This window comes from Lepeophtheirus salmonis, chromosome 4 (genome assembly GCF_016086655.4).
Source record: "Lepeophtheirus salmonis chromosome 4, UVic_Lsal_1.4, whole genome shotgun sequence".
NCBI lineage: Eukaryota > Metazoa > Arthropoda > Copepoda > Siphonostomatoida > Caligidae > Lepeophtheirus > Lepeophtheirus salmonis.
This window is the reverse complement of record NC_052134.2, coordinates 32,637,301-32,660,134: the sequence shown is the minus strand read 5'-3', so window position 1 is coordinate 32,660,134 and position 22,834 is coordinate 32,637,301. Positions and strand designations below refer to the sequence as shown.

The 22,834-nt window shown below is 29.6% G+C and overlaps 3 protein-coding genes across 6 annotated transcripts; 2 read left to right on the top strand and 1 right to left on the bottom strand.

Moving 5' to 3' along the window:
• The first annotated feature begins 1,573 nt into the window (after positions 1 to 1,573).
• On the top strand, positions 1,574 to 5,564 carry LOC121115737 (synaptophysin). 4 transcript variants are annotated; one of them, XM_040709854.2, is made up of 7 exons: positions 2,683 to 2,811; positions 2,941 to 2,974; positions 3,431 to 3,466; positions 3,642 to 3,695; positions 3,797 to 3,993; positions 4,222 to 4,648; positions 4,707 to 5,564. In XM_040709854.2, the coding sequence occupies exons 2-7, from the start codon at positions 2,951 to 2,953 to the stop codon at positions 4,812 to 4,814; spliced, it is 846 nt and encodes a 281-aa protein (XP_040565788.1). In that variant the 5' UTR covers positions 2,683 to 2,811; positions 2,941 to 2,950; the 3' UTR covers positions 4,815 to 5,564. The 4 variants fall into 4 exon arrangements, with proteins under 4 accessions (XP_040565791.1, XP_040565790.1, XP_040565788.1 ...); XM_040709855.2 differs by lacking the exon at positions 3,431 to 3,466; XM_040709856.2 differs by lacking the exons at positions 3,431 to 3,466; positions 3,642 to 3,695 and having other exon boundaries at positions 2,652 to 2,811.
• A 4,856-nt stretch (positions 5,565 to 10,420) lies between these two features.
• LOC121115736 (uncharacterized) lies at positions 10,421 to 11,946 on the bottom strand. The gene is made up of 7 exons (XM_040709853.2): positions 11,813 to 11,946; positions 11,582 to 11,730; positions 11,403 to 11,508; positions 11,233 to 11,310; positions 11,007 to 11,183; positions 10,779 to 10,951; positions 10,421 to 10,719 (listed from the first exon to the last, which is right to left on the bottom strand). Exons 1-7 carry the CDS (start codon positions 11,870 to 11,872, stop codon positions 10,572 to 10,574), a joined length of 891 nt encoding a protein of 296 aa, XP_040565787.1. The 5' UTR covers positions 11,873 to 11,946; the 3' UTR covers positions 10,421 to 10,571.
• Positions 11,947 to 13,365: 1,419 nt separating this feature from the next.
• Positions 13,366 to 15,587, top strand: LOC121115735 (uncharacterized). Its single transcript, XM_040709852.2, has 2 exons — positions 13,366 to 13,990; positions 14,118 to 15,587. Exons 1-2 carry the CDS (start codon positions 13,634 to 13,636, stop codon positions 15,264 to 15,266), a joined length of 1,506 nt encoding a protein of 501 aa, XP_040565786.1. The 5' UTR covers positions 13,366 to 13,633; the 3' UTR covers positions 15,267 to 15,587.
• The last annotated feature ends 7,247 nt before the right edge of the window (positions 15,588 to 22,834 follow it).

The following is a 22,834-nucleotide window of genomic DNA, read 5'->3' as shown; positions in this document are numbered from 1 at the left end:
AGCCACTATATTGAAGCTTTTAATTTGAATGTAATCAATTTAGATACCCAATATCTAACCTTTAATTTTTCATTATATTTATAATATTACTAAAAATTGGGGAAAATTGGCTAAATACTTGCAAAAAGAATCTAAATTTTCCTGATATATAAGTTAAAAATGATTTAAAACGGTTGTGTGATACAATAAAGGTGTTAAGATAATAATGTTATGTTGAGTTCTAATAAATCAAGGTTAAATCTTGTTATAAATAAAATGCCCATTTCAAATACAATGTATCGTGTACACGGTTGATAGATGATGAAATTCGCCTTAAAGTAGTAAATATTCTATAATGTTTAAGTATATATTATGTTAGGTACAAGTTGCAATGTCAGTAGAAGTTATAACTTGTATTAGCAAATTATACAAGTTAGGATTTCTTCGTCTTAAAATGCATTATTTAATTAAAACATTAGTCATTCTAGTTACCAACTATATATTGATACTATCATTTATTTTTGAACAATTAGGATTACATGGTTATCATGAATTTATGTATAATATAAATGTAGGCATTTGAACTTTAATTATATGTAATCTGCTACAGAATACTTATATGTTAGTAATTTCCATTAAACTAGCAAAATGAAAGCAGTAATATATTGGTCATCTGGGGCGTCCTGAGGGGGGAGACTAAAGGGCTGTAGCCCCCCGAATGAAGGAATTTTGCTTTTTTCCAAAAAATTTAATATTCCGTCAGTAGCTATGGATTTTCGTAAAAAAACTTCCAAAAAAATTATTGTCTGCAGCTGTGAATTTTTGAAAAAAATAATAATAATAGTATTTGAAATTTTTGTGAACAGCTGTGGATTTTACAATTTTTTTATTTTTTTTTTCCAAAAATTAATTTTTTGAGGATAACTACGGATTTTTGAATTTCTTTTCCAAAAATTTTTAATTTCTAATGAATTGCTGTAGATTTTTACAAAAAAAAAATTGGGATTTTTTTTAATTCCAAAAAACAAGCCTCCCCCAAAAAAAAAAATATATATATATATACATAATCCTATGGACGTCCCTGATAATCATCCATGGAATATATCATTATTGCATTATATTCCTCATCCTATGTAAATACATTTTTTTGTTACAACTTGTACAATTTGCTTATACAAGTTACAAGTTTTACAAAATCGCAAATTGTACGCGATCAGTCCGACCTACATTTAGTTGTCTCATCCTGTTAAAAACAACTCTTTTTGTGTAGTATGAATAAGTATTACATAGAAGTAATCAATTTCTTTTCTACTAAAATGACAGGTAGGATAATACCTGATATTAGATTAATTATAGTATACACAGGTAGGTATGTCAGGAACAAACATAAACGCAAATTTATAAAAAGGAAAAAGATGAGAAGGAGACAAATGGATTTTTATAATACAACTTTCTGTCATTTTACTTAATAAAAAACAAATAGAAATACAAAATTCAGCTCTCTCGAATCAATGAAAAAAAACGCTATATAAATAGAGAGTAAGAGTCTATTCATTATTCTGAACCCCTTACAAACTAATTTGATACACTGCTTAGTTCGCAATTGAGCATCTTAACGTCATCGGAGCATGGCATACATGGGGGGGTATTATAACTTATTTCCTGTTTGTTTCTTATATAAATATACGGAGTAGGACTTCAAAATTATTTCATATATAGATACTTTCCATGGTAATTTTAATGGGAATTTTCGACAAAAAACAATATTCAACTGGAAATTTTCAATGTTGAAGACAGGAAACCGGAATATTCTAGGCGAACAATATATTTTTCAACATAATAGCACATAAAAAAAAATGAATCCACATAATATAAAATATGAATAAAAAATTGCATCATTGAATATTTCTAAATACCATCCGATTGAAGTTAATTTAATTGAGATTGAATGTACCTCGTTACTGGCTCCTTTATTTTCTACCGTAAACTGCCTGTTACTCTCAGCCTCTAAAAATATTTAGAATTTAATAACAAACCTGGAACTAGAAAAGAAAAAAAATAAAGAGCTTCCTTCTTTAAATTTGGAAGTTCGTTAGAAAATGATTTAAAATTGGCTATACTACCAGAATTGTGTGAAATTTAAAACCTGTGTTTTAAAAAAAAAATATGGTAAATTACTATTTTGATATTAAGATAAATTGCCGTTACTCTGAATTTAAAAAAAGTATTTTGTTACAACCATGTCAAGGGAAATTCATAGATGAGCTATAAAATAGATTTTTTGAAATAAATAAATCCAACATTTATAAAAGAGTAGTTCCCTTATGTCATGGGCCTGGAATATTAGACCCACTACCCCCTGATAATCCGCTATTATCTATGTATTTAACTGAAAAAGTTGAAGCCCTTTTTCCACTCTTTTGGGGCCACTAACGTATTTTGATCAGAGGCAACGCACAAAAAACAAAGATTTATTGGGCTAATATCATAAATAAAATAACTGTTGAAAATTGTATATTTGTGATTGAAGAAATTTATCAGAAATTGTTCTCCTCAATGCGACTCTAGTCTCTAATACGGAGTACTTTATTAAATGATTTTGCCCATAGATGGCGCAAAAAGAAGGAATAGGTCCACGCAATAGCTCTTTACTTAGCGTAAGATGTGATGTCAGAGGAGTGCCTACTCCTACATATCTCTTATTATTTTTGTATGCGAGAAGAAGGAAGAGTTAAGAGTCCCACTGACTGAGTAAGAGCCTAGTAGTTATTTATTCAGAAGAAGGTCCTCTTGACTTGAGGAAAATAATTGATTTCATCTCCGGATATTAAGGTAATCACATATTCTTCAAATAATATCTCATGTACATATTTATTTACTAATTAATAGTTAATACATATAATATTTTTTTTACCCTTTTCTTTTTTACGAATTTAAATTACTTATTTGAAAAATATGTAGGTTTAACTTCATGATGGAGGCTGATGGATCTGTGGTGAGAATTAAAATTAAAAATAACTAGGAACTACCATTTTTTTTTTTAAGTTTATTCAAAATTCGTGAAAACGTGATTCACTTTTTTTTAAATATTTTTTTCTTCCATGTTTTGTGACAAGGATATGATTAGAAATTATTTTACCTTTATGGGGCACATTATTGTTTCTGTTTGAAGCACACCGTTTTTTATTTTTGTTTTGCTGTCCATATTAATAATTTGCATCATATGAATAATGACCCTTGATGAAGATTCTTTCAAGGATTTTGTAATTTCCACTTACATAGAAATGTGCGTGAGTCAAAGGCGCTTACTTGCTGTAACAAGTGTTTCTTCATAAATCATTGTAGTTGCTCCTTAATAATCATAAAACAAGACTTTGTTTGCTTTGTTTTTAACCTTCTATTGCACATTCATGGCTAATGATATATTCTTATTTTTATTTCTTTTGCTAAGCACTCCGATGTATATTTTGAGAGTATTGACATTCAGGTATTTTCATTCGTTTTAACTATGTGCTTTTTCTTATCTTTGATTTTCTAATATTTAATTTACTAAAATGACATTATAAAAAGACACGAAGCAAATACTTCACTTCAATTATTTAAAAATAAATGTATTTAGTATTGCCCCAATTAATACTATTGTTATATTTCACTCAATGCAGCCTAATATACGGATATCTTCACCCCAAATGCCTTTGTATTTGAGGTGTTGGCAGGTATTAAAGTAAATATATATTGTAAATTTGTCTCATTCCGTACACATTTCAATATGTTACTCCTATTAAGCATCAATTAACATATTATTTACTTTTTGTAGCCCATAGGATCGACCGTAATGGATACACAAGTCTTAAAGGAGCCCAGAGGGCTTATGAGATGCCTTGAATTCTTTTTTGCAATTTTAGCATTCGCTACTTTGGCGGATTTTAGTGGGAGCTTTAATTATTCAATTTTCTGTACAAATGATCCTGAAAACGGACACTCAGTCTCACATGGGTTTCAGTATCCTTTTCGGTGAGTCAATGAATTGATGTGAGGTGTGGACTCGAGTCAAAGGACTTGAAGACTCGAAACTTTTCAAATCACATATGATAGGGCCACTCCTGAGCGTGACTAGAGAATAATACTTGCTTATTTGTCCCCTTAATCAAGTCTTCACTTGACTCGAGTTACAAATCAATACCACATTAAAAATATATATCCAAATTATTATACTCTTTTTCGTCTTCATCTTTCCTTCAGATTGGATCACCAAGCGCCTGTATCCTTTAATTGCTCAGATGAAACTGTGAAGCATAACATCTCTGTTCCTGGAGATTTCTCCTCCGATGCCAAGTTTTTTGTGTTTACTGGAGTGATATCCTTCCTTGGATCCCTAGGCTCCATTATCATCTATGTTTTCTTTTCGCCTCTCTATGCAGATGAGTCCAAGAAACCTCCCATGATTGATTTTTGGTTTACTCTCGTTATAGCAGTTTTTTGGTTGAGTGCAAGCGCTGCTTGGACGAATGGTTTAATTACTTTAAAATGGATTGCTTCAGCGGAGTGGATATTTACAAGTAATAAACATCCATGTGGACAAACTTCCACTGGAACCTATATCCTAACAAAGATTAAGGAATGTATAATCGAGGATAAGGGCCATTTTGTTGGTGCTAATATTTCAGCTGTAAGTATCATGAGATTTAGTAACAACAACATTGTATTTCTAATGTGTATGTATTTAGCTCCTGGGTTATTTGAATTTCTTCTTATGGGCATCCAATTTATGGTTTATTTATAAGGAGACTTCTTGGTTCTCAAACAAGTCAGGATCTCAACCTTTAGAAGGATAAGTTGATCACCATGTTATGTTACATTCGTTCATTTGCTAACTAACAGATCAGATGTTATTGTTACACCGTGTGTTATAGGTTATATATATATTATTTTTTTTCGTTTGTGAGTATATGTATAAGTCTGTCTCTAATATGATTAATATCCATTCGATGTTGTATCCCTCCCAGAATTTATGAATTATTGTCCATTAAGGAGGTATATCCTTCTTCTTTGTTTGCTGAGTAAAGTTTTATATATTTTTTTTCTCTCTGCATAATATTTGTGTATGTTGATTAAATCATATCATTAATTAAGTATTGCCAATCTTTGATTGGTTGTTCTTTGGGGATATTTTTTTTCTTCTTAACTTTTTTCTTAGTATGACAATGGAATTACTCTTAGCGATAATATTACATCTACATAATTAAAGTCAATTATTATGAGGATAAAAAAAAAAAATATATAAAAGTCTGAAAAATAAGCAATATGAAATAATTGCCACATTGACAAGTACCTGTTGAATCGTTATTGTGAATTCGTTGCATATATTACTATTTGTGCTTGAGTTGACAACAGTTTTATCCGTATCATCATCGTTGATATTAATTATTAGTTATTATTAATATTGCTACTATCGCTTTAACATGCCATTTAATCTATATTATTGCATTTATACGTTGTGAACTTAAAAAAAAAAAAATCAAATGTTATTTATACATACTAACATTTATTAAATAAATGATCCATTTTCTATATAATAATATAAAGTCAGCATTGAATGTATCATTTTCTCAAGTTTGGTAAAATAATCCATTCATCGTTATAATTAATTGAAATTAATTATTTAATATAGAGGATATATGTCAAATGAGAACAGTAAACACATTTATTGTATCATGCAACCTTCCCTCCAAAAAGAAACTAATAAAAGGCCCATTAACAGTTGGTAGTTAAAAATTCTTCCCAACTATGGAATTATTAGTCAATAATTGTTCAAATCTTAAAAGGAGCCAATTATAATTCAACCAATCAAAGTAGAGAACACTGATTATTCAAAAAGAAGCAGAAATATTGACAGCTGACAAAAAATGCGGTTATACTTTGGTGTTGGTGAGGTAACGCCGTGCTTGGTTTCAACTACAGGACTCCCTTTAGTCTTTGTAGTGTTCCCAGCCTAGCTGATTTTTAAAATAATTTAGGCGATTTTTGTCTGATTTTCGGTCTACAGATAACCAAAAGAAGACATTACTGCATATTCTCTGTGTATGTCGTTTAGCACAGTTGCCTGTTTCGCACGTTCATTCTGATACAATGCCCAGGAATCTAGAATAGCTATATCTATGTCTAGAATCCATAGTTTCTGCTTTACAAAGAGTATAAGACTCTTGGTTGGAGCAAAAAACTAATTTTAGTTATATCAAATCAACCGCAAGGTGTTACATATCGGAAATGCTTCACTCTTTATACTGTGATGAAAATAATCATGGTTATTTGTTATTTTTGAAATCTGTAGGAATGATGTCCTTAGTGTCAACAAGATTTTTGTCTCTAATGAATAATGATATTGATCCTACCAAATTGCTTGAAGAGTTGACTCTTTCGGTTGAAAATTTGGTAAATACAGTTATACTTCCTATCTATCAGCATCGGGTTAATCATTTCTCCTGTAATCTAGAAGAATATCTTGTTCCTAAACTGTACTTAGAATATGAAACTGAAAATTTCCTCTCTATTATGATCCATCACTTGTTGGAGGATCGATGTTCTCAATTTTTGATGGAGCTTATTAAAGAACTTAGAAATAAACTTTCCGACAATCTGAAATTATGAAACACAATGACAATATTTAGTGTTGGTAACACTTTGTCTTTGGTGAAAAAGTCCATGGGAGCCTTATTAAAATCATTGGATATACCTTCAGAGGACATAACAAAAATAGAAATTCAATGGTCTAATATAACCCTTATCAAATGGTTAGAAACAAAAGACACATTAAAATTTTGGTCGTCTAATCTAGATTATTTTGCTGAGCCTCTATGTTACCCTAACAATATTGAGTTTGCCTAATTCCAATGCTAAAGTTGAAAGGTTATTCAGCCAAATCGATTAAATAAAAACCAAGTTAAGGAATAAAATCGATCCTGAAACAGTAAATGCACTACTTTATAATATAAGATATCATAATAGATTTATAAAAAAATATTTAGCCTATTTTTCAGATGATTTTATAATTACATCTAGCTAATTTTGCTTAAACCCAGCAGGGAAAACTGAGTCTTTAGTTTCTACGATAACGTTTTTCTTGTCAGAGCTTTATAGAGCTTTTTCACGTAACGTCAGTATTGTTGAAATCGGCCATTTTGGTGGCCTAATTAAACAAATTTTATAACAATAAAAACTCTTTTTTTCATTGTTATTAAGGAAACTATTGGATTTCAAAATGAGGCTAACAAATAAAAGGACTTAAACCTGACTGTCAATCAAAATATTAACCCTCTTTTTCTTAGTTTTAGTTTATATCTGACCATAATATCCATTAAAATATGTTATTACATCGCTATTCAATCGTATTTCCATATTGTAGATACAAATGAACTATTACGATTGAAAAATAAGATTTTTCTCTCTAATTATACTACTTTCTCGTCCCTAATTAATCGATCCTAAAAAAGTACAAATCTATTAATTTTGAGTACATATTACTTTGAACTAATTCAAGTAAATGCGTTTATCATTTGCATCAAGTTTTTTCAATGCAGATATTAAGTTGTTTTTTTTAGGCATAAAGCAATTGATTTATCGGGAATTGGTTTATTTTATGTAGAGAAAATATCAACATTGAGCCCAAGATGGCGTCTCCTGCAATTATGATACAATTTATGTCGTCAGTAAAAACGTTCTATATAGTGTTCTTACGTGATGTTGATGTTTACCATTTTTGGGACATAAAAAATACATATTATATACTTTTATCTAGCTCTATGGCATAAAACATGAATTTATTTATAGTAATTCATGAATAAACCCCCAAATTTTATAACAATGAAAACCCTTTTTGCATTACTACTAAGGAAAATAGTCATTTATTGGATGTCAAAATGTAACGAACAAAATATAGAACTTAAATCTTACCGCTTATAAAAAATATATCCCACTATTGTCTAGTTTTATTATATATATCTTAGCTTAAAATACATTAAAAATGTTATATTATATCGTTACATAAATCTTATTTCCATATTTATACAGAAATTAACTATTACAATGGAAAAAATAAGATATTTTTCTCTAATTATTCTACGTTTCACTTACCTATTTGGGGAAAAAAAAGTACAAAAATAGATATATTTTTGGGATTTTCAGGACAAATTACATTGATTTAATTCAAATATAATAATAGATTTCCTGGGCTTATTTGATGGAGTTTAATCAAGATGTATTCGATAAATTTCTCCATTTTATGTAGTAAAAATATCCACATTGAGCTCTCAAAATGGCGTCTCCTTAAATTATGATGTAATTGATGACTTTAGTGAAAATAGCCTAATTTGGAGATCATCTTTTCCAATAACAAATACAAGAGTGCCCCCAAGAGGCGGAGTGGGAGAGCTGTTGCCCCTTCTCTCCCCCCCCAAATTTCCAAAAAAATAATTTTCTGTGAATAGCTATGGATTTTTGAAACTTTTTTTCTAAAAAAATTTAACATTTGAAATTAAATTTTTGAATTTTTTCCCCAAAAAATTTAATTTTATGTGAAAAGCTATGGATTAAAAAAAAATCAATAAATTAAAATAATTTAATTTATTAATTTTTTTGGAAAAATTATTAACATTTGAAATTAAATTTTTGAATTTTTTCCAGAAAAAATTTAATTTTATGTGAAAAGCTATGTATTATAAAAATCAATGAATTAAAAAATTTAATTTATTAATTTTTTTGGAAAAATTATTAACATTTGAAATTTTATATAAAAAATCTAATATTTGAAATATCATTGTTGAAATTATTTTATGGATTTTTCTAATTTGAAAATTTAAATTTTTGATTTTTTAAAAAAAAAAATTAAAAAAAAGGAAGAATATATATATAATACTGTGGTCGCGCCATAAATATAAATTTAATTTTAATTCCAACCGAGTTAAAAAAAACCGACGGATATTAATTGGACATCGACATTGATTGGGTCGCCACTTCAGCAGAAGTTCAAGGGAGGGTATTCCATCTTTTAGCTACGGGCTACAGCGATACTACATGGTTAACAGAAAGAACAATTTTATCATCAAGGAATCAAAAATTAATTAAAACCAATGAAGATCTTAGGATAAAATACATGGGTACTTAATCCTATCTCTCCAATTTTTTTTATTATGCTAAAAAAGATATCTTTCAGATTTTAAATAATATAGTTCAAATATTTCAGCTAATACAGTATGGTCCAACCCGCTAAGAGAATATGAGTAATGGAACAATAAATGTTTTATTTTTTGGGGATCTCTAATAAAGTGTATAGATGAAAATTCATCTATATCAATAATATAATTGGACAAATTGGAAACCTGTATTTTATATTAATTAAAAAATCATATTTATTATCTGGAAACATTACTATTCAAGTGTATGAAACTTTTTAAAACATTGAGTGTATTATCATACAAGGGATTTACAACATTGTGATCTGGAACGTGAGTTAAAAGTTTCCAAGACACAGCTTCTTTCTTCATGAGAACTGTCTCCATGAAGTACCCTAATTGATCAAAATAAGCTTCATTTTCTTACGGTTTTGAGAATGGCTTCCTTCCATTAGTTTATTGACAGCGTTGATATTTTAGGAGATAAAACATCTCAATTTACTTCTTGAAGACAAAGGATCTATATTTTTACTAGCATTTCTAGCAAGAATCCATGCATTTTGAGCTGATGTATCAACCAACCATATAATACTAGACAGTTATACTATTATATCAACCAATCAAGTTAAAAGTTACCACACTATTTTTTACCCCTGATTCCAATTTGATATGAATTGATCTTTTGATCCATACGATTAGTTCCGTCTATATGTTCAGTATACTCTTTGAGTACATCATATATTTTAAATTGTAACAATGTATCGATATCTTTCGGAGATAGGATAGTACATTATTTATTATGTCGATATAAGGGTCCCTGTTCCCTCATATCATCTATGTTGTTTATTTATTAACAGCAGAGAAGTAAACATAATATCAAAGAAATTAATATGGGGAAGTTTGCTTTTCTCATCACTGTAAAATTACTCTGAAAGGCTCAAAAAATAATCTTTATGTGTATTTTGTATTATTGTCCTTTTCAAAATTTAACACTATATTATTGTATTCTGCTAGTGACTCCAAACGGGACCACCAGACTGAAATCCATTTTGACCTTTGAAATTAAGATAACAAAAGTTTCAAAATTACATAAATCGAATAATAAGTTAATATAAAAAAACAAACAAAATAAAGCCAATACAAAAACAGTACTACAAATGAAATATAGATTACATAAGTTGTCATTAAAAGTTAGAGCTCCAATCACGTTGTTAAGAAATATAGATGCTCCTAAAGTTTGTAATGGTGCAACATACAAGATTGATTGTTGAGAAGATGTTTTATGAATCATGTAGATTATTTATTTTTTTACTTTACAGAATACAGAGGATGATTCAATATATCAGAAATGATTGTTTTTTTAAAAGTGGTTTTATCATTCAAGTATTATTTTATTTGGCTAAGAAATGCACTTGTAGTTATGCTCTAGACATTCGATAAGATACATAATGTATATGGACTTAAGAAATAAACATGCATATAGCTCAATCCGATGGTTTGTTGGGCTTCGTATAGGCATGAAGGAGGCTGTCGATACATAAAACTCAAGAATATACTAGGTGGATGCTCATATCTAAGTTAATTTAAAAAAAAAAATATCATCGTTTGAAACCTTAGGATTCTCCCACTTACCGATCTCCCTTAAATTTACCAAAATGCTGCCAAACAAATCCAGATAAATAACCACCACTATATAGGAGTGATGCTGGAAAAGACCCAGAGCAGTTTTCACTCTCATCATAGCCCCATTTATTAAAATGAAGCCCCATATTAATGAAACATCTGTGAATATTCCATTTCTCTTTCTGAAAAGAGTTTAATGTATGTGACTTTATAGTTAATACCAGTAAATATATGTACTAATGTCAATGCCTCTGAGGCAGTTGAGGGTGCAATGATGAGGTTTTTTTTATCTATAGTGCTACCATTTTGAAATATAAGAGTATTTCCCGTTCCTTCAATTGCAAAGTCTTCCTTGGAGCGGCCGCCATCACAAATAATTTCAGGATCAACAAAATAGGCAGTTGTAACATACACCTACAAATAAAAATTAACACTTCTCCTTCCTCAAATAGTTTCTGTATACCTCATATCCGTCATCGAATCGATAGTGTTGATACATGGAATCGTTTTCATAGTTTCTGAAGGGGTTATTATCAAATCTCTAAAGCCAAATGATATATTCACACAAAAAAAGAACAGTTAAAAAAATAAAATGTCGAACTATTAGCGAAATGAAAGGGCTTTTACACATACCTTTTCAACAACGCTCTGTATTCCAGCAATCTTGCCATTGATATCGTAAATAAGAATTATGTTATTATATTTAACATTACGGATAAAGCGTTCTCCAGGATAGGTTCTAAAGAGATATAGGCAAATTCCTCATATTTCTGTTAGACAAATAACTATTTCCAATGATTCACTCACTATACCTATCTGATTGATTACAACTTCCGACTTGGAGCCATCCCTTTCGAATAGCGGTCGACATGAGTTTAGGTTGGCTATAGAAGCCATTCCATGGTAATAGTTTATATGTGGTTTTAAAGTTGTGCCATCGCTGAGAGTGACACGACAATGTCTAGGGAATGTCAACACACACATTTTGAAATTATACGAAACATGGATTATAATTAATTAATATTTTAATAATTGCTATGTACCTCGGAAATGCATACTAGAATTAAGATGATCACCTTTCTATGATTCATCATTAAACACATTTAATGGTGACACAATATTTTTTTATGGGATTCATTATTACACCTGACTATCCTTTTACACAGATGTGTTGTACCTATTGGATATAATTTCCAATTTAATGCGTTACCCCGTATGGAGTCATAAGTGTTAAATAATATATAAATACTTTTTATTGCAATTGATTAAAAAATAATAATCATTGTAATTACCAAGTGGTCCATTTACCTTTTAATATTTAGCTCAATTAATTAATTATAATAATAAACCACTAATGACGTTGATTAGTCCATTTAAAATTGAAATTAAATTGTAAATATTGTAATCACTAATTAATTAAAGTAGATATGGGCTGATTGGATATTATTATGGATGTGTGCTTAATCTTTATAGACTAAGAATAATATTTATATGGCTTTATTTTTGTTTTTTAGTTAGGTAACTATATTTTGATTTAAAAAACAACAACTAAATAAAGTACATCCGAGCCGATCTGTGTGAAAACATAGGGGATCTCATAGTCCAATTGAGCTTGGTCAGAAGATGAGCAATTAAATATAAAAAGGAGAGGTTTTGAAGATAGCGAAAGGAAAATATTCCGTTGCTTTTTTTATATTTCGTATAACATTTTAGTACAGTGTACCCCATTTAAGCCATATCTCAAGGGAATGACAAAGTTTGCCCGCTATAAAAGAACTCTACCTTATCGAATTAATTACATATTATATTAAAACTAATTTAGGAATTTCATAAATGCCCATTTTAAACAGATTCTAAGGATGTATCTTTGTAGCAGTGTTTTGGAATTTTTGATAAAAAGGTGCAATCCATTGTTAACGGTAATTTAACAAATTCAAATGATTAGTATTCATAAGTCTATTATGTGTATCAATATTCTTTCTAATTTGATATTAGGATGGGGTTTCACCAATGATGTTATTCATATTTGAGCACCGATAATTTCTTTTTACGATCCTTATGTAATAAATATATTATGTATGTAATTTCCTTGTTAAGTTCATCAATAGGTAATAATTATATAGGAATGCTTCTAATATTTTTAACTTGATATCGAATATGAATAGACTTTAATTAATAAGTAAGTATTTGTGATCAATTTCAGGAGAAAGGGAAAGAAATGCTCTCACTAGAAACGACTACATAATATTATGAAAAAAATTAAATTGTCAGGCTTTGAAGTGAGTATAAATTATCAATAATATTACTTCTCAAAAGATGTATGGTTATTGAAAGGTACTCAGAGAAGGCTCATTAATCTTGTTATTAAAAACGAAATGATGAATTTAAATAGAATGAATAGATACTACTTTCTCGTAAAAAAAAAAAAAAAAAAAAAGAGGAAACTTTTATAATTTGACAAGAGCTTATATATATATGTCTAACAAAGAAAAACGTCGAGAAAAAGAGAAGCAGAAAGGGATCGATACAAAGAGAGCCCTTTTATATTTACAGCTTTCTACTTTTGACGTACACCAATATGGGCCCGCGGCACGGTAATCGTGTGTAAGAACAAGCAGAGATCCTTCTAGCCACCCCCTTTTTTTATGAAAGTTGGTCTAACTTTTTTCTTCTTATTCTTCGTTTTCAAGGTTTTATTTCTTGCAAAAAAAAATAAAAAACAGTCATTTTTAAAATTGAAGGAAGATTTTTTTTTGTGATAATGAACTTATTAGTATAACTATAATTAACTATATGTATACAATTACTTGATTAATTCGTGAGTGTGAATCAACAACGTATCCTCCTTCTCCATCATCTCGAATATGCAGTCATTTATACAAATACTTATAATGTTTCTGGGATTAAAATTGACTTCAGGAATTCAGTTTCGCCCTGAGCAATTTACAGACTTGAGCGAAGAGTGTCGTCGAATTGGTGGAAGAAGGCCTATTCGACGAATTTTAGATGAAAATACTTCAGCTGCTTACCTTCGCGTTGATCCTGGAAATACTGTTAAAAGGAAGTTTTCATCAGTCAATGACGTACATCGTTTGATATCTGGGGGAGGAAGCTACGGAAGTGGAACCTACGAGTCCTACTCTTCTTCCTCCTCCTCATTAAATCTGACTTTTTTTGATTGTACAATCCATGTCGAAACACAACTTCCGTCGAGAGACAAGGCACAATTGATGATATCTCAAAACTCATATCCTTTCCACACATCAATAATTTCTTTTATTATTTCAGAATCCTCTTTATTTGAGTATTGAGTTATCATCAAACCTTTATTTTACATACTAATCTTAGGACGCAGATAAGTTTGATGCACTCTCATTGATAATCCTAGAACTTAACCACTACAAACAAAACAAAGTACATATACATACGTTTGGAGATCAAACAAGAGGTCGAAGGACTGTGACTGAGGCAGCTCATTACTCAGATAGAGTCTGGGCATCGACTAATCCCAATTTTTTACTCTCTGGTCAACTCTCTGGCTTTGATTCAATCGACTATAGGAGTAAAATAAATCCTCAACATATCGTTAAACCCGAGGGACTTCGATCAAGTTGGGATCAACCCGCATCCATTACAGTTAATCTTACAAATTGGAACTCTCTATGTCATATTTATCTCATTTTCACTTCTTACAAATATTTAAAACGCGGAGGTAGATGCCAAAAGCATAAGGAATTTGATTGTTCGAGCCCTATGGGATTTCTTGGCTCAAGTTCGAAACGTCTTTGCATGAGTGTAAATCTTGCTTGTGACGGCCTCCCTAATTGTGGCCAAGACTTTTTACCAAACCAAGATGAAAATTGTTTTAAGGTTCATTGGAGCTCCGTATTACTTAGTTTAGTGTCATATATTTTATTAGCTGTTACACTTTTACTTTGTTTATCCTGCTTTGCACGAGTTCTCATTCAGTGGTCCGTGAGAAGTAGTTTAGCCGAATTACGAGGAGGCTCTGGGGGTGGCGGGAGTTCCCCTGGTGGAGGATCCTTCCGCTCTTCCTCTCGCTTTTTCTCTTTTCTAGGAACTACTTTTGTAAATCGCTGGGATCGACCTCCTCCTACTTATGATGAGGCTATGAAACACGTTAATCCAGATCATCTAACTTCTGAAGACATACCACCCCGTCCTCCCACATACGATGATTCTGTTCCAGAAGATGAAAGAAGAAGAAGGAATGAGACGCCTCCTCCGGAATATCGGAGTAGAGAAGCCCTAGTCCCGAGAGGGGATTCATCTTCCTCTTCATCTTGCCCAACTCTCACGTCTGTCACAAATCATTATGTTCCATCGAGCTCAACGTTTGTGGAAACTCTACTTAGGACATCATCATCCACGGGGAATACATCAAATATAGCCTCCGAGAATCTCAAAATTGATGATAATGCCAAACAAAATCCTATTACAACCGTCGAAGCAGAAGTCTGTGTCTCTTCTCAGTGATCTCCTTGTCTCTTTCTCTCTAAACATGCATTTGAAACCAAAGAAAAGAAAAAAAATAATCAAAAGTCGACTCAAAAAATATTTCATTTCTCCATTCGACTTGGGTTCATTCAATCCATATATTATACATTTAAAAACAAAACAAAACATATGAGTATAATTATATATTATAAAAATGGTGTTATAATTTAGGTATTCAATTATATAGAATATATATATACATACATATATACCTCTATTTATTAAAAAAATAGAAAAATGAAAAAAATATTCGTGATGATGTTAGATATTATAAGTAATGAATTATATTATTAACAAAAATTATAATTATGCATCATTGATTGATCTTATAGAGAAATTATATTTAAAAATCGGGAAAAAAAGAGTACATTTTTCACTCAACCTTTTCCTTTCAATTTTCAATTTGCCATTATGCAAGTTCTACACACTTTTACCCCTTCCATCAGTTTCACATTTGGTACACATAATTTATGTACAATATCAGGGGTGTCCGCACAATTATATATATATTTATTTTTGGGGGGTTGCCTTTTGGAATTGTTTTTAAAGAATTTCAAGTATCCATAGTTATTTGGAACAATTAAAAAAAAAAAGTTTTTGTAGAAAAAAAAAATTCAAAAATCTAATTTTATTAATAGAAAATTAAATTTTTTTGGAATGAAATTCAAATTTTTTTTTTTGGAAAGAAATTCAAATATTCTTTTTTTTTTGAAAAAAATTCAAAATTTTTAGTAAAAAACAAAATTTCCTTATTTTTTTTTTTTTTTGGGTGGGGGGAGGAGGCTTAGTTCCTCCAGCACACGCCTCGTGGACGTCCCTGATTAATATAGCTGTTGTTCACAATTTCAAAATTCCTCCTACCTGATAACATTCTTTGTACATACCATAACATAGCCCTTAAGCTATAAATACGCTCTATTCTAAGAAAATTACTCGACAATATGCCACAGTTATAAAATTCTACGTACTGCGTACCAGAGGTGCCGTAAGCCTCTTATTAGGGTGTTCAACCTATAAATATCCCTATTAGCACATTATATATAAATTTTAGATTCATTGATATAAAAGTATAAGACTGTGTCACATAATTCAAATTTTGGTTTGTATCTAAGTTTTATGATTTTCTTTTGAGTTGGAAACACACATATGGGAACTTTAGCCCGAAAAACGTGCTTTTGAGGTTGATTTTTTAGGTATATTCATGTGGACATTTTTTGCATTGTTGTAAGTGTCAGTTATACTATTAAAATTTTTTGTAAATATTTTCATAATGATTAAAGATCACTACCCTTAGTGTGGTCACAGTAAGGCCCACTTACGATTGATTTTAAAAAAAAGATGTTATTTTACTCAAAAAGAACATTTAAAGAAAATAAAAACATAAAAAAGATTTGAAATAAAATTCAAATATAAAAAAAATTAAAGAAACAAACAAATCCGCCCATTTATGTATGTCTCAATCCCCACTCACACTAAAACTGGCTCTGTCCTCCGTTATTATCCTAATTCAGATTGAAGTTTGGGCCCTGCAATAGTTAAGGCTAGTGCTTGGTGGGGTTAATTCCTTTTTCCTGGGATTTCTGCCCATGTTAAAAAAATGAAATGTATTCTCTGATCTCGCAGATTGCATATCAAACCAGAAGCAACGCTATTTTAAAGGCACGTTATTGTTGATATATTTATTAAATGGACAAATTAAAAAAAATATATAATCATAAAAAACTTCATCTAATGATGGCTTTAAAATGAAAAATACATGTTAGAAATTATTTGTAGTGTATAACATATTACTTGATACCAAACTAAACTAATGGAGGGGTGAAAATCCCTATCATATGGCGGGATTGTTAGTACTAATTATGTTCCAGATAGGTAAAAGATAGAAAAGTAGAGTCATTCATATATTGAGAAATATCATAGGCTTGCAAGAACTGGCTACAACAGTGACTCTCACATTTTTTACATTGACTACTACCTGAGAAAATATCAAGATCTCCATGCCCACCCAAATTAAATAATTTTTGCTTTTTACTATAATTATTTTTGTCATTCCGGCAAATTATCCAGAAGAGAAAAAAAATTAATATTTGAAATATTTTCCCAAAAAAAATTAATTTTTTCTGAATAACTAATGATTTCTGAAATATTTTTCTAAAATTTATTTTGAGTAGCTATGGATTTTGGAATTTTTTTTCGAGAAAATTTAATATTTCAAATTTACTTTTGGAATTTTGTCCAAGAAATTTCATTTTTCAAATTTTTTTCAAAAAATTTAATTTTCTGTACATACCTATTGATATTTAAATTTTTTCGAAAAAATGTAATATTTGACATGTCATGTTTGAAATTTTTTTCCAAAAAACTTAATATTTCAAATTTAATTTTCAAATTTTTTTCAAAAAAAGTTAATTTTCTATAAATAGCTATAGATAGTTAATTTTTTTTCCAAAAAAATTAATATTTGATATTTAATGTTTGAATTTTTTTTTCAAAAAACTTAATTTTCTGTAGGTCTAAACACAATAATCGTGAGATATATAGACTCAATTGACTTTTAAACTATATGGCATTTTTTTTATTTTGTTATTGTATAAAGAGGACTCCTCCAGATTTTTTAACAAATACTAAATTTTTTATGCATTTTTAAACAACTAGAGAAAACTCTATTCTTTATTAACTTATTTCTTTTTCAAAATTTGAACAATTGTACAATTCTAATTGTTTAAACCTTTTTATAATTAGAAAAAAAAATTTGTGAGGAGAGCAGCTGAGCTGTCAAAATGTTTCATTAGATTAGCTACAAGCAGCTGTGCAAAGGTGGGGGTATGATAAGAAGGAAATAAAAAAGGGCATAGGCAAGAATTACTTCGATGTCGATCCTCAATTATATTCTGAGTCCAACAAGGACTTAAAATTATAACTTTGCAACAAATCCTCAGGGTTCCGCTCCGTCTTTTATGAGCACACACGAATGTTCTATCAGGTTTTGAACATAATTCAATCTATTTAAGAAAGGATGCCCACTACTCAGGAGTTAAATAATAATGAAAACTGCTAAGGAATAGAAAATTCATTCTTCGAATTACCAATTCCAAAAAAACCGCCCCAGTTAAAAAAATACATAAGATTTACATCTCTAGCTATAAAGTCTTGCACGTACCATAATTTAAGCTACACTGGCACGACAATGTGAATGTATAATCAGAGGCGTCTGCAGGAATATTTTAGAGGGGCTTGGTTTTTGGATTTTTTTATTAAAAAAATCAAAAAGTTAAAATTTTTCTGAAAAAAATTGAGAAATTTAATTTCTTCGAGAAAAATTTCCAAAATCCATAGCTATTGACAGAAAATCAAATTTCAAAAATTAAATTTTTGGGAGAAAATATTTCAAATATTAAATTTTCTAGTAAAAAGCAAAAACTCCTTCTTTTTTTTTTGGAAGGGGGGGGGGGCGGAATCTTCAGCCCCTCAACCCCGCCTCTTCCAGATACCCCTGATAATGATATAGTTAAGAGACATAAATACAATAAAATATATATTACAATATTTAGGATTTGATTAGGGAAAATTATAATAAGATATACATACTTAAACCCTTTGTCTATTACAAATATCACAATTATTTCCATATAGGGTAATTATGAATGTTATTTAAATATGTTCTGGTCTGTCCGCTCCTCCACATTATTAGAGAGTGTACTAACTGTGTTTTGCTAACACAGTTGAAATAAGTTACCTTAGAGTCCTTCTGCATTATTAGAAACTCTTCTTTGCTGTCTTTCAAACGACAGAAATAGTATCCTTTTTAACTTTTAAACAATTATCCAACATGGAACTTTCACTCGATAATATTATTTGATAAAATGCAAAACACATGAAATAAAATAAGGAAGACCTGATTATATATTAATTATAATCAAATTCTTAATTAGGCTGCGTGCAGACATTTACATATGATCAGTCATCTTAATTGACGTTTTGACTATGACTCAAGTCATCTTACATGCTCTTACAGATGTTCATTGGAAACTGATGCTCAAAGATGACATGATGGATTAATAAAAGTTGACATTGTATGATTGTTTACATATATGGATAAAAGTTCTTTGAGACAGACTTTAGTAATATCCAAAGAACAGGTTTGTGTATTCACAGGGGCGTCGGAGACGGTGGGTTGGAGGGGTTGAATTTTTGTTTTTTACTAGAATTTACTAGTTTGATATTGAATTTTTGAGAAAAGCTAGGATATTTGTAAAATTTATGACAATATCTAAAGTTTAGAAATTTATTATGAATAGCTGTAGATTTTTGAATTTTTTTGAAAAAATTTGATATTTTGAAACTTTTTCCAAATAAATAAATCAATTAAATTAGTTTTCACAAAAATTTGATTCTTTAAATTTATTTACAAAAAAAAAGAAAAGATAATCCTGCAGACACCTTTGTCTCTTCTAAAAAAAAATATCAAAAACGATATTTAAAAAAATACAATGATGATATTTAAAAAAAAAATACAAAAAAATTTGCTGCCAAGGCTAATGACGTCACCATTATATCACTTGCCCTCCGGCCAACTGAAAGTACATTCTGACAAAGCAGCAGTGCATGTATACTCAAAATGGGGTTTTTATGAGAGTGCAAGGAGAAGGCAGGAGCGAGACATATGGTATTACTGAATTAAGACCTTTGTTAATACCAGATGACTGTTATATTATTATTTTTTTTAGGGGGGGGAATTGTTTTTCGATATTTTTTTGTATAAAGATCTAAAAGTTAGAATTTTTTTTTCAAAAATTAAATTTTTCTGAATTTTTTTTCCTAATATAAAATTTTTTGGATTTTTTTTTGAAAAATCTACTGTTTTTCACAAAAAATATAACTTTTCGGAAAAAAAATCAAATATTAATTTTTTTAGTGTAAAGAAAAATTCCTTCAATCTGAAATCTGAGAAGATTAATCAGATTAAATTTTTTAATAGAAAATGACGATAATTTGTTAAAGAGTACAAAAGTAGGTAAGTCTTTTTTGCTTTTGTGTTGAGGGGGCACATAATATGTTCTTTCAATTACATGAAATACGTACATACATATATGCTCCGAGTTATCCATGTAATTACATAATATAAACTTTTCATTTATTGTTACAGCGAACATACATATAATAGCTGTCAATTAATCTATTGTCTGATGAAGCTTTTATTTTTTATCAATTGTATTTTCTTTTAATATGGGGTCTTTTGAAAGGAATCAAATGTCAATCATAAAGAAAGGAGGAAAATCTACTTTGTTAGTTATTTGTGTTAAAAAGGCGCATTTTAAAGTCACGTCAAATGTGGCCTTAAAGAAGGTAATAAAGCGTACACACACATTATTCCGTCTTTCGAAATGGATTTCATGTTTAGTATACATAAAGATACATTCATATATTGTATCCAGCATGGTAATTAAAAACAATAAACGGAAATTAGATTCGTATTCAAAAAATAGAATAGGATATTATTTGTTTTGCTCCATGTTTTTATTTGTTTGTTAATTACAACGTGTGGTACAGGAATTTTGCTCATACTGGAAATAATGCATGCATGCATGCATATATAATAGCTAAACTGAGTTAATGGTATTTATGATGGGGCTTTGTAAATCCTAAGCATTTTTTGCGTGTGCGAGCTTATTATTCTTTCATTCGTGAGGAAGGAACATGGATGCAGTGCTGAAAATCGTGTGTATCATTGGCATATTAAAAGAAACAAAAAATCAAATTGGCAACCCTGACAATTTGAGGAATCGAGAGAAGGGAATAAACAAGGACATTGCCAAGAATGACTCATATGTTGATCCGCAATTTTACTCAAGGTCCAACCATCTCTTACTGCGCAACAAGTCTTCAGAGGTACTTACTCAGAGCCTTTTATGAGTACAGAATAATGTTCTATCAGGTTTTGAATATAATTAAATCTATTTAGAAAAGAATGTTCCTTACTCAGGAATTAAATAATAATGACAACTTCTATGGAAATGAAAATGCATTCTTCAGACAACTAATTCCAAAAAACGGGCCTGCTTAAAAAAATTATAGGATTTACATCACTACATATATTTATATAGTGTACCCGTTGCTGTATGCTTATGAGTCGAGGCGTATAAAATACGTGGGAACGACTCTTTCTAGTTGGCAATTTGAACATGATTTTTTCTTTGTTGGATTCAAAGTAGAATTGAGGATCGAAATCGGAGTAATTCCAGACTATATATACTTGCTATTGACAGGCATGGATTTGTGTTTATTTCCTTCATCTGACGGCTACTTGCAAAACATATAGTAAAACATCATGGCAACCAAACTTCTCTCATCCAAAAAATTCTTCAAATTGTCTTTGTGACCACCTTAAGTTTATGTTTTTTAATTTTTTATGTACTGATGAGACATATATTATGGATCACTGCCTATGAGGGACGGAGAGTTACGCTGAGGAGTAAAAACTTATCAATGTAAATCCATTTTGGACTCAGAGTAATATTGAGGATCAAAACTAGAGTAATTCCTGCTTATGTACTTACTATACTGAGTGGTCCATTAAAATCTGAATACTTTGAATTTTAAACTTCAAACAGATATAATTTATTATTTATTAATATAATTTTTACAAAATTAATATCATTTATATTTGTGTCTAAGCTCTCTTAATCCTTAGTGGCAATAATGGCTTCCACTTTTTGCCTTTTGTGCACTTATTGGTGGCCTCTTCAAAATAAATTACCTTCAAACAAAGCCTATTTATGACACAATCATATGATATAAAAAAAATCAGACAATATATATCTAAAAAATGCGATTAAATCGACAGGAAATTAATGCTCCCCACTTCGCACATGTAGGTATAAAAACTAGAATTTTTCGAAAAGCGACTGGCACCCTTGAACTAAAAAGAAGAAATTTTAAATCTAAACTATAATAGGGTACCAACATTTTTATTAATTCATGATATGTCGTGTTTTTTGTGGGCTAAGTAAAGGAATACTCTATACATGGAACATGCTCTTTTTTTAATCTTAAGTGGTCAAACCATGTGGCGTTTTTGAAGAGAACTACAGTTATGAATTGAAAGGAGGGATTGAATTAAAAAACTCCTATAGTAAATGTCTTAGAGAATTAAAATACTTTTTTGGGTTGATCTATTTATTTTATGTCATCAGAATATTAATTAATAAATAAATTTATTTTAATTCCTTAATACATTCATTAGACGATTATTTTTATTCCATTCCTTCATTTAATTACTATTTTACTAGAAGAGAAAAAGATTATTCCTTGGTTAGTTCGATCTAAATTCGACGTTAAGTTAAAGTCAACATAACAATAAGGAAATGGCAAAATAATAAAAAAAATATTAAAAAACAAGATCCATAATAAATAAGTCAAAAATTTTTATAGTATCTAAGATATTTTTAAATTTCATTAATGTCAAAATGTCCTAAAACTGGAAATAAAAATAAGGGTTCTCAAAAACTATAATAGCTATGTGGAGTCAAATATATAGATCACACTCT

What these genes read in the sequence shown, in the direction of transcription:
- LOC121115737 (XM_040709854.2), top strand. Translation starts at nt 2,951, where the DNA reads ATGATGGAGGCTGATGGATCTGTG. An exon ending in TGTATTTGAGGTGTTGGCAG is followed by an intron (nt 3,696 to 3,796) that starts GTATTAAAGTAA and finishes TACTTTTTGTAG; the next exon opens with CCCATAGGATCGACCGTAAT. An exon ending in TTGGTGCTAATATTTCAGCT is followed by an intron (nt 4,649 to 4,706) that starts GTAAGTATCATG and finishes GTATGTATTTAG; the next exon opens with CTCCTGGGTTATTTGAATTT.
- LOC121115736 (XM_040709853.2), bottom strand. Translation starts at nt 11,872, where the DNA reads ATGTGTTTAATGATGAATCATAGAAAGGTGATCATCTTAATTCTAGTA. An exon ending in TTCTAGTATGCATTTCCGAG is followed by an intron (nt 11,731 to 11,812) that starts GTACATAGCAAT and finishes GACATTCCCTAG; the next exon opens with ACATTGTCGTGTCACTCTCA. An exon ending in TACAGAGCGTTGTTGAAAAG is followed by an intron (nt 11,311 to 11,402) that starts GTATGTGTAAAA and finishes ATTTGGCTTTAG; the next exon opens with AGATTTGATAATAACCCCTT.
- LOC121115735 (XM_040709852.2), top strand. Translation starts at nt 13,634, where the DNA reads ATGCAGTCATTTATACAAATACTTATAATGTTTCTGGGATTAAAATTG. An exon ending in AACTTCCGTCGAGAGACAAG is followed by an intron (nt 13,991 to 14,117) that starts GCACAATTGATG and finishes TACTAATCTTAG; the next exon opens with GACGCAGATAAGTTTGATGC.